This window comes from Mus caroli, unplaced genomic scaffold, assembly GCF_978045245.1.
Source record: "Mus caroli unplaced genomic scaffold, Mus_caroli_1 scaffold_14, whole genome shotgun sequence".
NCBI classification, from domain to species: Eukaryota; Metazoa; Chordata; class Mammalia; order Rodentia; family Muridae; genus Mus; species Mus caroli.
Genome location: NW_028227269.1, coordinates 68,225,871 through 68,240,084, shown reverse-complemented (window position 1 = coordinate 68,240,084; position 14,214 = coordinate 68,225,871). Strand labels below are relative to the sequence as shown.

Here is a 14,214-nt window from a genome sequence, read left to right as displayed (position 1 = left end):
CACAGGAATATAACCCTTAGACCTATGATTACTGTAAGCCACTGCATTGAGTTGCATTATTTCTAGCCATTTCCCCCATCACTGAAGGTTCAAGAACTTGTCAGCATTTGGTCTGATCAACAATTCTACCGTAAAATTTTCCCTACAAATGGGTTTTCCTTTTTCTTTACTTTCGATTTAGAAGTTCTCGAACTAAGGTTCTGGGGGGGGCGGTACATTTCCCCAAACCAAACAAATTTACTTTGCCACCCAAGATGTGAACTGTTAGACATTTTTTTTTCCTTATAACCATGCTAACTTGGGTCCTGTTATTCAAATATTTTATTTGTGAAGTCCATCAAATGCATAAGAAAGGAATAGCAACCCGATCCAAACTCCAGGAAAACACAAACGAAACACTTCCAAGTCATGCTCTGAGTCCACCTCTCCTGATGCAAAAACCAGGTAAAGGCATTTCAAGTCAGGGAAACGATAACTGAATATCTCTCATGGACCTTAGTGAAAACCCCCTACTAAGATTATTAGCAGATAATGTAAGGCAAAAAGTGGGATATTGATATTTCCTAACAAGTTTTGATATTGTGGGCTTCCTATTTTTAAACTTCATTTATTGTATGGATATCTTGCTTCTGTGTGTGCCGTGTGTATGCCTGGTGTTCTCAGAGGCAGGAGAGGGTATCTGTCTCCTGGAACTGAGGTTGTGGATCGTTATGCACTACCTTGGGGATTCTGGGAACTGAACCTGGGTGCTCTGCAAGAGCAACACGTGCTCTTAACCCCTCAGCCATCTCTCCAGCGCCTGCAGACTCCCCGTTTTGATGGATAAAGATTTCACTCTCTTAAATCATATCCCCAATTCCCTACCCCAGTTGTTCAAATACTTATATTAGCAAGTCACATTATATAGCTCTGACTGTGCTGGACTCACTCTGTAGACCAGGCTGGCCTCATACTCACAAAGATCCTCCTGCCTCTGCCTCCTGAGTGCTGGGATTAAAGGCATGCGCCACCACTGCACCTGACTTTCTTATCATATTTTTCCTCAAACTAATACCTACTTTACCTTTTAATTTGCCTAATATTCTTTAACCCTAGCCATAATTTCTTCCATTTTCAAAATGGCCTCTCATACTTTCCTTCAGGGCACTCACATCTGACTCCGCTAGTATTTATTTATTTATTTATTTATTTATTATTTCTTTGTGGCATCCTGCCGTTAGTCCCCTGTGTCAGGGCCTGCTGTCCAGCTGTCCCCCTAGGTCCCCTTTTGCTGCTCACCTGCAGTTTCCCCTGCATTTCTCTGCAGATGAATTCCTTACTTCCTGGTTCCCTGTCTTCCTTTTTCTGGGTTTACCTTTTTTTTTTCCCAAGTACACCTGTCTCTAATTGGTAAAAGGGTAGTATAGTCACTCAGAAATCTAGCCTAGATATTTCTAACGATCCTTCCCCCTCTAGAGACCCCCAGAAGTGAAGCAATGAGAAGTCCTTTGTGTTTCTGGAATAAAACAAACTTCCCAAGGCAGGCAGATTGCTGTGAGTTCCAGGCCAGCCAGGGCTACACAGAAAAACCCTGTCTCCAAACAACAGCAACAACCTCAGAGCATAGTGCAGCCTCGCTGGCAGGCAGCTCCAGAGTGTGGCTCTCCCTAAGCAGGTGGGTTTCAGTTCACTCTCCCTGGAAGAAGTCCTGGAGCTGGAGCAGTCCAGGGGCCTCCAGCGGGACAGTTGTAGCTTTCAGTAAGACAACTCCCTTACCCAAACAGGGCCACATGACTACCGGTGGAAGGGTGTGCCTTTCCAAGTTCCCTCCATCTTGGTTTGAGTTGGAGGATAAAGGGAACAAACACCCATGCCTGACTTTTCTCAAATGCATTACCTGGCTCTTGAGGGCCTCATGTGTAGGTCTGGGGATTCGTACTCTTCAGGAGTCTAGTTCCAGGGGCCTCAGGCCTGACTGTGAAATTCTGAGCACTCCTTACCTAGAAGAAATGGATATATGGCTTGTCTAGAGTTCAGTCACCTAATCGCCTGGTGGAAGAGACCCAGACACCAACTTCTTTCAGAAGTCATGCTCTGGTGCATTGGTGATTCCTTTGAGGGAAGAGCATATGTTTGAGCAGGACTCCAGTGGGAGATATCTGGGGTAGGAAAGAATGGGAGGAGCTGGCTTCTTCCCATTACCACTGCCCCAGTCCCTCTACCTTCTGCCCCAGAGCAAGACCACATTTTGCTGTCAACACAGAAACACACACTATGGAGCCAACCAAACTTCTTAGCCTTGTCACCACAGACTACAGCTGAGGAAGATCTGTCTCAGTCTGGGGGCTCTTCCCAGTCACCCCAAGTTTCCCAAAACATCTAAGTTTATTACAGATTTTCATAATTTACCTAGGATGGCAGAAGGCGGAGGGTATGATGATGACAACCTCCAGCCTTCCTAACTTGTACATCATATTAATACAATCTGGATGGGTTGCCTTGCTCGCCTGGAAGGCGGTTAGTCACCGTCTCCCCTTACCACCCGCCTGGCTATCCCCTGCTTGCCTGCTGTACTGAGTCAGTCTCCACCTTTCTCCATGGTATTCAGCTTTCCTTCGGTCCACTCTCCATTTTTAAAGGAGAGCCTTCCTGACAAGGCATTACATGATGCTTCCGTGAGGCCTACGTGATGTCTACAGAAGGCCTACCTGATGAAGCAGCGCTCTCTCTCTCTCTCTCTCTCCTCTCTCTCTCTCTCTCTCTCTGTCTCTCTCTCTCTCTCTCTCTCTCTCTCGTTTTCCAAGACAGGGTTTCTCTGTGTAGCCCTGCCTGGAACTCACTCTATAGACCAGGCTGACCTTGAACTCAGAAATCCACGTGCCTCTGCCTCCTGAGTGCTGGGATTAAAGGCGTGCGCCACCACTGCCTGGCCATGTCTTCATTCTCATGTTGACTCGTATACACTTTGCATGAAGGTTGTCGTCTGCTTGGTTGGAATTTTTCCTGAAAATTTTTGATGATATTGTTTTTGTGCCTTCTGTCCTCTGGGACATTGAAGAGTTTGACACCTCCAGTCATGGTGGAGCATGCCTTTAGTTCCAGCACTCAGCTAGCCTCTGTGTTCTAAGCCCAGCCCAGTCTACAGAGTGAGTTCCAAGACAGCCGGGGCTCCACAGTAAGACCTTGTCTCGGGGAAAAATAAAACATTAAAAAAAAAAAAAAGAAAAAAAAAGAAAGAAAGAACAAGAAAAAGGGAAAAATGATGTCATTCTGTATTTTGTTTCTTGTAAAGTCTTGGGGTTGTTTTGTTTCGTTTTTCTTTCCAGAAGCCTGGAGAATCTTCTCTTCTTCATAGTTCCTGAAAAATTTGGACTTTGATGAGCTTTTCTATGGATAAAATGCATTTTATGTATTTTATTATTATTTCCTACTTCTTTATTAATTTTTTAAGTTTCCTGGACCTTTTATTACTTGGGTGTAGGAATCTTTCACTGCTTCCCTATGATTTCTCTTACTTACTATAGTCTCAGGGAGGCGGGGCCTGAGGAGAGAGCCCAGGGCCTTGCACATACTAGGCAATTGCTTTACAGAAGATATATCCATATATTGTTCATATATACATTTATAATATATATCACATGTGTCATATAATACTATATCACATATATATTTAATATATTTAAAATATTCTCTTTACACTCTATAGGATGTTTCATTTATGTGTGTGTGTGTGTGTTTTCTATTTGTTTTAGAAACTCTTTGGCATCATATAGCCTCTGGTTTTGTTTATAGGGAAGATCCGGGAACTATGGGAAGCCCCAAGCTTCACTGTGCACTTAGTTATCGGGCTGAGCCACTTACTGGGACACCAAATCAGAACCTTCCGATCTGTGCCCCTGAGCTTGGCCTCAGCCTTCCAACTGTGACTGACTGCCAGCTGTCTCCCAACCTGCGAGGACAGCAAGATCAGAGTCTCAGCACTCAAGAGTTTACTTGTGAATTTGGAGAAATGGCGCAGTAGTTAAGAACAATTGCTGTTCTTTTGGAGGACTAGTGTTTTGTTCACAGGACCCACGTTGGGAAGTTCACAACCACCTGTAATTAGATCTCTGGGAGATTCCGTGCCCTCTTCTGGCTTCTATAGGTACTCACACATATGTGTACTCTCTCTCTCTCTCTCTCTCTTCCAGTTTTCTCCTGATGTTGCAGAGTATACTGTTTTTCTTCCTTTCCCCAGTAGTGAAAACTGGTGTCCTGATATCATCTCAGTGTGCTTTAGCTATGAAGATTCTTAGAATCTGAGGCTCCATGTTACAGAGAAATGAAGCAATAAAGGCAGGAAATAGGGAGCTACCAGGTGACACTGTGTGGTTTGAACAGTTTCTACGTTGAGAAATGTGATGGTGTGATACTGTGCTCAGCATTAGGGGAACACTAAGGATACAGAATCAGAATTCATTTGTAAATACTCCCTTTGTGTTATTTATTTTGGGACATATCTTTAGAGACTGAAGTTTCCTGGCACTTTTAGCTTTATCTTCAAAAGTCATTAAGTAAGCACGGTTCATTTTTCTGAACAAAAGATGGGTGCTAGGAACCTTTGAAGCCGACTTCTTATTTGTATTTTTCTAGGTCATTGTTCCTGACAGGTGAGTTTTCCTGGTGTTTGTGCCTACGTGTCACTAGAACAAGGATGAGGATTTGGTGAGAAGCTATCTCAAGCCTGAAAACAATCCCAATCCAAAAATGTCCTGGCCATTCTTCCTGGAGGTGGCCTCTCCATTTCCGGCAAGTTGTCCCTGGGTCTGTCCAAGCATCCTTTGATTTGCCTGAAAGGGATTTCCTGCACATCTGGTCTGTGACTATAGTGGCCTTATGGCCTCTACCAAGGGCCAGAAGTGACTTTGTGTGATCACCTTTAACACATCTACACAGTTTCCTCCCTGGTCCACTACATACATTTTGGCTGAGGGCCACAACACCATTTAATTTTTGATTCATCAAAATAATAAGTCTAGCATGTGTGTGTCCAGGGGTTGTCTCCAAAAACAAACAACTCTCTTTTAATTAATTAATTAATTAATTAATTAACATCCAAAGCGCTGCCCTACCTCACGATTCCCCCTTCAGTGAAACTTCTCCTCCATCCATCCTCCCCTTCTCCTCTGAGAAGATGGGGTCACCCCTGAGTATCCCCTCACCCTGGTGCATCAAATCTCTACCAGATTAGATGCATCATCTCCCACTGAGGCCAGACGAGGCAGCCCTGTTTGGGACTGGGTACCACAGACAGGCTACAGCTTTAGGGTGAGCCTCGGCTCCAGAACAACTTTCTTTCTAATCATCCCTTGTCTTGTACAGTAACCTGCTTTTCCATGAGATGCCCTTTCCCAATTCACACACACACACACACACACACACAGACACACACACACACACACACACACACACACGTACGTACGTACGTACGCGCATGCGCGTGGCATCATGGCATCTGGCAGGACTCGGCTGTCCTGGTTAAATCGGCAGTGAATCTGTGCGGAAGAGTTGGGGAATTGGTAGGGTTAGATGTTGTGACAGAGGAAAGAGAAGCGCGGAGTGAGGGTGACAAGAAGAGAGGTGCAGTGTGGGAAAAGAACACGATGCTTTTCTGTGTCTTCAGTTATTTTGAACTTTAGTTACATGGTATGCAATATAAACCTCCTCCTTGTCTCAGTAAAATCTCCTTTCTCTCACTTCCAAGAAAACAAACAAAGCATGTGACTCAGGCATCTGGAGATGCTGCGCACACAGACAGAAGCCTTGCTTCAGGACCACGGTTTGGAGCAACCAGAGCACAGAACAAACCAAAAAAAAAAAAAAAAAACAAACAAAAAACAAAAACAAAAACAAAAACAACAACAACAAAACACACACACACACACACAAAAACCCCCATAAAACCAAAACAAGCCGGGCAGTGATGGCACACTCCTTTAATCCCAGCACTTGGGAGGCAGAGGCAGGTGGATTTCTGAGTTCAAGGCCAGCCTGGTCTACAGAGTGAGTTCCAGGACAGCCAGGGCTACACAGAGAAACCCTGTCTTGAAAAAAACCAAAAAACAAAACACAAAACAAACAAACAAAAAACAAGACAAAGAAAAAAACTGAGGAGTTCAAATTTCAGGCAGTCCCCGGTCATAAATATTTCACCGTTCCTCCCTGTTTTTTGCTTTGTTTTGTTTTGTTTTGTTTTTAAAATCCAAGTTTGTATTTTTGTTAACCTGCTTTCTCCACAACTCAGCAGCGTGCTGGTCACACATTCTCAACACTGGATTTGTGGGCTGATGGCCTGTGGATCCAGAGGAGGCTGTGTCTCCCGGGATTTTTCAGTCCCGAAGCCTGCCCGGGTCTGGATTGGGTTTCTTGAGCTGAGCTCCATGGCTAGAGTGAAGAATGTGTTTGTGCTGTTTCTTTTGTTTTTATTAGGGTACCAGAGCCTCTCGTGAAGAACATAACTTGGCAGACACTGCAGGCTGTAAATTTCTGCCATAAACATAACGTAAGTGTCCCGACCCCCTTTGAACACCCAGGTGGCTTCTTCTCTTGAGCCAAACTGAGCCTTTTTCAAAGTTCATATCCCACCTTTGTGGGTATAAGTTTTTTTCCATGAAAATCTTCCTAAGCCTGGGGGGCGGAGGGGAGTAAGGGACTTACAGATGGCAGATCTTATGGAAACATACATTATAAAAATCATTTTTAAAAACTAGCCTTTTTTGTTTTTGTTTTTTGTTTTTAATTTGTAGAAAGAAAACCCTATTTACTTAGAGAGTCTGTATTGGATTGGTTTCCCCAAAAGACTTTGAACTGGGAGAGGTAACCCCAGATGCCTGCTGCAGTTACAATGGGTGGAGTCCTAGGCTCCAAGTCCTAGTGTCTGCTCTGGTGAGATAAGAGTGTTAAATGGGCGGCTGGCCCTTTTTGCCACAGCTGGACTGTGGGTGGGGGGGAGCCACAGTAGGAGACTGCCCATGTGACATGGCTTCATAGATGCTGAAAAATCTGCTCTCCCCTCTCAACCCACACAGAGCTGCCCCCTTTCTACACATGGAAGCCAGCTTCCTGGGCTGGCGCCCAGTTGTGTGGTCAAGTGCCCAGAATGAATGAGGCCTTGAGTTCGATTCCCAGTACTGCGATCAATCAACCAACCAATTAATCAATATAGCAGAAAAGAAAAAGGTGGTGGTGGTGGGGAATCAGATTTCAACCACTAAAAACACTCAGAATCCCAGACGGGAATTTTAGAGTTTCATTGGACTCCAGTTATTGGTCACCCAGGCCCGAGGGGTTAAATCCCCTCTGAGCTTGCCCCAAGTAAGTTTTTCTGAAGCTGCTTACAAGGAGAAAACACGAGAACAGTCATTATTTTGGCTTTCATTAGTGGAAGCCTAGAATCCTTGTCAGAGCTGGAGTGTTGCTCCATGGTTAGACCTCTTGCCTTGCCTGCATGGAAGCCTTGGGTTTGACTCCTCACAGTGAAAACAGAGTCATTTTAAGGCAGGACAGTGGATGCTAGACGCTTTGATCGGTGATTAGCACTTTCCCCAACAAACAAGTTTCAGCATAAGGATGGCAGGACATAGTGGGGCTGGAGGATACAGAGGGAAGGGGAGAGGAGGGAGCAGAAAGAATGAGAAAGCTCGCCAGCCAGCCCTGGTTGGGGAGATTTGAGGAAAGTGAAGATAAATACAGTGCATACCACAGCTCTCTGGAGAGCCGCAGACGCTGCTGGACTCCACGTGCTTGGGGGAGGGGGGAGGGGAGGAAGGGCGCTGGTGGGGGGAGGGCGCTGAGCTTGGAAAGAATTCCCAAACAAAGGGGGGGGGGGGCACATTCTTGTTTCTGAGTCCGTCTGCCCATATGTCATCACGACATTCATGGAAGGACCTATTTATAGTAAAATGGCTGGTGAAAGACTTCAGAGCCCAGGGCCATCGATTACTGAGAACCAGATAGGTAGGTTATAAGGTAATTTATCCACCCCACCCCGCCTCCATTTTTTTCCAGAATAATAATAATGCTAATGGGAAACACTAACGTTGCTCTCTCGCCCTAAAAGTCCCTTGGAATGGGAATTGCTGCGCCCACGAAGAGCCTCTGTCCTCTTTCCGGATTCTGGGGTCAAGGAACCCTTAAGAGTTGCAGGCTTCAGGCCAACAGTCACTGGGGCGGCAGAAAGACCCAGCGTTTCCCAGCAGAGAGGAAAACCCTTGGGAAAAGGGAGGGATCACAAAGAACCCGGAGTAATATTTTGTCCCAACTCAATTTTAATGTTAACTGTTGATTAAAAGTTGTTGACTTAAGAGATTTATTTATTTATTTATTTATCAAAGAAAAGACATGGTCATTTAATAGGCAAGTCCCGTGGGAGTCCTCAAGCGTTCCTCTTGGTAGTGGCTTCACCCTCTTAAAGACTGTAGCTTGATACCAGCGGGTGAGGCAGGATGCAAGAGCCTCCCGCTGGGCTCCGCTGTGCTGTGGGACAGAGCTGACACCTAGCGACCACGACGTACCCCGGACGGTCAGGCCGCAGCCAGCTCTTGTTTATCTTGTCAGGACAATTGTCAGAGCTGGAAGGGAGATCTTTTGGCAGGCACGCGAACTTCCAGCCCTCTCTTTCCCAGCTTATCTCAGCAGGCCCAGGGCTTGTCTTGTTTATTGAGCGAGCGGCCGCCTTCCAGTGAACCCGGCTTCTGCTCCAATCTGTCTGTCTTCTTGCACAGGCTGAAGCCTCAAAGCCTTTCGGTCCTTTCCCCCTTCAGAGGCAGCAGGCAGGTTAGGGGTGATGCCTAGTTAAATATAAAGTTCCTTTTTCTAATGCAGACTGTTTGAGATATACTTACATTTTAGTTGGGTTGGAGGTGTAGGTCAGAGGTGGAGTGCACGGCTAAGGTTCTGTCTGGATTGATACCCAGCACTGAAAAAAAAATGTCGTTTATCTGAAATTCAAACGTAACTAGGTATCTCACAAGTTTTTATTTGCTGAGTCTAGCTCTTGACAGTCATTTTTTCCTATCACACTTCTTGGTCTTTGTGGCCACTCAAGAATTTGAAATGATTCTCTCTTGTTGGTATGGAACTAGGTTTATTTTAGTCTGTTTATTATCCAACAGGTCAATGGCAGATTAAATTGATGTATCCATTATCTGCTAAATATTCCAGCCCTTTACTCGTGGCAGATATTAGGGTTGCTCCTTCATGACATTTTGTTTTGTTTGTTTTGTTTGTTTGTTTCTAACCAGTGCATACACAGAGACGTGAAGCCGGAAAATATTCTCATCACCAAACAGTCAGTCATTAAGCTCTGTGACTTTGGGTTCGCACGGCTTCTCAGTGAGTACCTACAGCTTCTTCAATATAAAAGAACCATTCTTGCTGCGATAGCTGGTCTCCATACTACAGAAAACTGGCTCTTGTATTCTGCCCCAGAAATAACCTTGCAATAAATTCCTGCAAATTTTTGTAATGAAATATAACTTGAAAAATGTATAAATACACAACAATTTAGATATGTCTGCTTTATGTAACTTGTAGCACAGAAGTTATTATAAAGCCTGCTAATCTCCTGCCTTCTCCAACCCCCCAAACAATACTTACCAGAAGTAATACTTCAGATGAATGTCTTTTAATCTTGGCTATAGATTAACACCCAAGGAACTTTTAAAAAGTATGCAGGTAGCCTTGGGCCCTCTCCAAGTGTTCGGATTAATTGGGCTGGAAGGAAGCCCAAGTATCAGTGATTTAAAACATCCTACAGCCAAGTGATGACAACTAGCAGCTAGCACTGAGAACAGTGATTCGGAAAAGCTTCAATTCTTAGGTTTTCCCTGCTCAGTTTTGATTCCGGGCTTCCACTGTTCTGTTTTCCACATTTCTGCACCGGCCAGCTGGACCAGGTGACTACTACACAGACTACGTGGCCACCCGGTGGTACCGCTCACCCGAGCTGCTAGTGGGAGACACACAGTATGGTCCCCCGGTAGATGTCTGGGCAATTGGCTGTGTGTTTGCTGAGTTGCTGTCTGGAGTGCCTCTATGGCCAGGAAAATCTGACGTGGATCAGCTCTATCTGATACGGAAAACCCTGGGTAAGTGGTTTCTGCTCTGACTTTGAGAGAACCTGCTCGTTTCTCCAATACTCCCTGCTTATCTGACACCTTTAGGAAACAGACATTTCTTAGCCTCGCTGAAATGGCTCCATTAAAAGTGTCTATGGTTTGTTTAAATGACAAAAATGAATGATTACCAGGAATCTACTAATTGTCCAGGATCTATAGACTAATCTCTTAAGCTAAGGTCAGATCCTCTTAACATCTAAATGTGTTAATCCTGGCAACAGAACTACTGCAAGGACTTAGCTGGTCACAGGCGGCTTTCATGTTACAAGATGAACATCCCTCATCCAGACAGCTTGGGACTCCAGTGTTTGTGACATTAGAGGTTTCAATGTGGTATGTAAGGGAAGGGACCCGAGTCTAAACAGAAAAATTCATTTATGTTTCATTTCATTTCTTCCCATATCCTAAAGGCCGTTTATATGATCGTTCTAGCGTGCCTGCGTTTGACCATGACACTTGGAGTCGAGTGTAGCATCTCCGACTTGTAGGGTCATTTTGGCACTCAGTCTCAGAATTTTTAATGAGGGATGTCAAGCCTGCATTAGGATGAGGTGATTCATCCAGATGTCCTTACTGCAGCCTGCCTGACAAGTTTTGGATTATTCAGATTACCGTAGAGGAAGAACCTCAGCCTTCTAAGTGTCGAGAAGAAAGTCTTGTTCACCATGCCTCCCCCCTTTCTCTACAATTAAAGGAAATGGGAAGGACAGAAGAGAAAAGGGAGGAGGGTAAAGTAAAAGAAATCCATAACTAGTGGTTGCTGTTTTCAGAATCCAGGAGTTAGATTCTACTCTGCTAAGGAACCCCATTTAAACCAGACTTTCTCTGCTCCATAACTCCTGTATTACCAGCAAAGACAGTAGAGCTTTGTCTTCCCAAAGTACTGAAGGCCACCTGAGGGTGAGACTGTATTTCCATTTGTTTGTTTGTTGAGACAGGTTTTCTCTGTGAAGCCCTGGCTGTCCTGGAACTCCTTCTGTAGACCAGGCTGGTCTTGAACTCAAATTCCACCTGCCTCTGCCTCCTGAGTGCTGGAATTAAAGGTGTGCGTCACCAGGGCCCGGTGGTGTTTCCTGTTTTTATCGTCTCCACCAATGTCTTGTACATTGGAGCCTCCTTGGAGCTCACGCAGGGCCACTCAGCCTTCCTTGGCTCTTCTGTCCAGTGGCTTTAGGGCACTCTCCTGCCTCTCCAGTCCTAGTGGGGAGGCTTTGATGGCACAGGGACATATGTCTCTACTGTGCGTGTATCTGTAATTCATTTTTAAAGCTAGGGGCTAAGGGGCTTCATTACAGTGTTTTCAGACATAGGAATCAACACCCTAGAGGCTGTGTTTTTGCTTGCTTATCCAAACTAGAGCAAGGTTCTGGATTTGAGTGAGAGGTAAAGTTCTGAACCGAGTAGCACTGGCCACTCAAGATGACCTAGTCAGGGGCTAGAGCCTCAGTACCACAGGCCCCTGGCTGCAGGCCTCTGCTTCTCTGCTCTAGAAAGTGGCCATTTGTGCCCCAGAGAAGCAGTTTTCTGAACCAGTCTTTCATAGTAATATCTCTAGGACTTTACATGAAGCCACCGTCAGCTCATTTGGCTGCCATTGCTTCCGAATGAGCTGCAGGTTCACACTGTAAGTGCTCCTAAACCTTAGACGACAACGTTTCTGAGATCAGCAACTGGCAAAACGGGAAAAGACGATTCCAATTTGGAAATGGACTCCTCGGAGACAGAGGACCTTCCTGTTAGCTCCTTTGGTTTGGAGTCATCAAATACCTTGACGCTCTCAGTTTCTGTACCTGACACGGGGCACTGTCCCTGAAGAACTCAGTGTAGGCTGTGCTGTGTAGATGCTTTCCCTATAGGCACAGGTCCACGAGGCTGTGGAGGGAAAGCACAGCCCCGTGTTTCTTACGCTACCCCACTCACTTCTGTCTCTTCTTGTCCAAAGGGGATCTCATTCCCAGGCACCAGCAAGTATTTAGCATGAATCAATACTTCAGTGGGGTGAAAATTCCAGACCCTGAAGACATGGTGAGTGACTCATTTTGGAGGTGGCTCATTAGATCAGGCTAGTTGGGTTTTGGTAGTTACTCACATATGAGGCCCATGGCTCAGTCTAATCGTGATGAAGAAAATTGGATCAAGCTGGTGAACGAGATCCTTCCTGGCCTCAGTTCAAACTTAGGAGTCCCTGGGAACAGAGGTTAGCCAGCCTGTGGGACAGGAAAGCAGGACTGCCCTGGTCACACCAGTCCTTAATCGTTGTCAACTGAACATAGATAGCTCAGAGCCAATCAACTTTCAAGCAAGCCTAAACATTGGTTCACCTGTGCAAGCATCTCCCATCCCCCAGCAGTGGCCAAATTTTCTCTTCTCCTGTTAACTCGTTTTCAAGAATATGGAACAACACCACCACGGCCCCATTCTGCTGCCTCTCCTCCTGTATGGTTAATGTGGGGGAGACACTCCTTTATGAAGGACTGAGAGAATCTAAACGCTCATCTCCCCAACCCACTTTGAACAATGTATCCCAATGAAACCATTAGACAAGGGTATAGAGGTATAGTGTTTAGATCTTTGCCTTTAGTATTCAGGAAGAGGTTAAGCTGAAGTATATCTGTGCAGTAGCTCTCCTGGGGCTAATAAATGTAATTAGATCTGTATTCATCTATCTGGAAAAGTCTACAACAGGTTGTTGAATGAAAAAGTATAATTTTAATATTTTATACTATTTATACTGTAACTATACTGTTTAATAGTAGTAAACAGCATAATTTAATATAATTCAAATAAGCAATAAAATACATATGCACATATAAACATAAAAAAGACAGGAACCTCTGGGAAATCAAGCAAAATTTTACTTTCTCTTTTCCTTGAGCTGAGGTCTCAGCTTATAGCCCAGGCTGGCTTTGAGCTTTTAAATATTTTATTCGAGTATGAATATAAGTGGTTTTGTCTGCATATATGTCTGTGCCCCACTTGTATGCCGGGTATCTGTGGAGGGCAGAAGAGGTAGCTGGATCCCCTGGAGTTACATCTAGTCTTAAGCCAGCATGCAGGAGCTGAGAATTATGCGCTGTTCCTCTGGAAAAGCAGCGGGAACTTACTGGCTCAGCCACCTCTCCAGCCCTGTCTTTGAACTTTCGATTCTCCAACCTCATGATCCTGAGGGCTGAGATTACAGGCATATGCCACATCTTATGCAAACCTTTTTACATTTGTTAAATAAATAGAGATTATCTTTCTTTCTTTCTTCTTTTTCTTTTTTTTTTTTTTTTTTTTTTTTGGTTTTTCGAGACAAGGTTTCTCTGTGTAACCCTGGCTGTCCTGGAACTCACTCTGTAGACCAGGCTGGCCTCGAATTTAGAGATCTTCCTGCCTCTGCCTCCCAAGTGCTGGGATTAAAGGCGTGTGCCACCACACCCGGCTATCTTTCTCTTTTTGTTTTCTGTTTATTTTTTGAGGTAATCTAGACTGATTCGTTTGCCTCTCAAGTACTGGGGTCACGGGTGTGCATTGCTCTGTCCAGTGTACAGTGGTTATCTCTTTGTAGTGAGGTTTGGAGATTCTACTTTCATTTCTTATTTTTCTCTTACATTTTTGAAATATCTTCTAATGGGTCTAGAATGCAATAAAAAAAGTATTTCATAACTTAGCAGAGAGGTAGTGTAGCTCAGTGGTAGAGTCCTTACCCAGCAGGCCCTGGTGGGTTTCTAACACTGCAAAGAATAGAGTAATAATAGAATTTCAAGGCATAATTAAGGTCGGTGAGGTCAAGTTGCTACTGTCTGAGAAAGTGCTTTCAGATGGGAACTAGCGCAGCAGTTTCCAGATGGAATGAAGTTCCTCTGGCCTCTGGGTTGCATTTCTGCCTTTGTCCCACCAACAAAGCTCCCATTTCCCAACAGCACTACCAGCTTCAGGGAAAGTGGGTCATGCTGGGATGGAGAGGCAAGAACTGCACCTGGCTTATGGGAAGTGAACCACTGCTCTCTGGTGACCTGGACATCCCCAGCTGTGCACCAAATATCCCTTAGCAATTTCCTGGCCGAGGCCTAAGCAGCAGCCTCGGCTCTGTAAA

At 44.9% G+C, this 14,214-nt stretch overlaps 1 protein-coding gene across 3 annotated transcripts in view; it reads left to right on the top strand.

Moving 5' to 3' along the window:
* Nucleotides 1-14,214, top strand: part of Cdkl1 (cyclin dependent kinase like 1) — a 48,126-nt gene that overhangs the window by 27,776 nt on the left and 6,136 nt on the right. For all 3 annotated transcript variants that reach the window (XM_085830400.1, XM_085830399.1, XM_085830401.1), the window contains 4 exons: nt 6,448-6,520; nt 9,261-9,351; nt 9,906-10,106; nt 12,079-12,161. In XM_085830400.1, the coding sequence (XP_085686526.1) occupies nt 6,448-6,520; nt 9,261-9,351; nt 9,906-10,106; nt 12,079-12,161 (448 nt within the window). The remainder of the gene's footprint in view (nt 1-6,447; nt 6,521-9,260; nt 9,352-9,905; nt 10,107-12,078; nt 12,162-14,214) is intronic.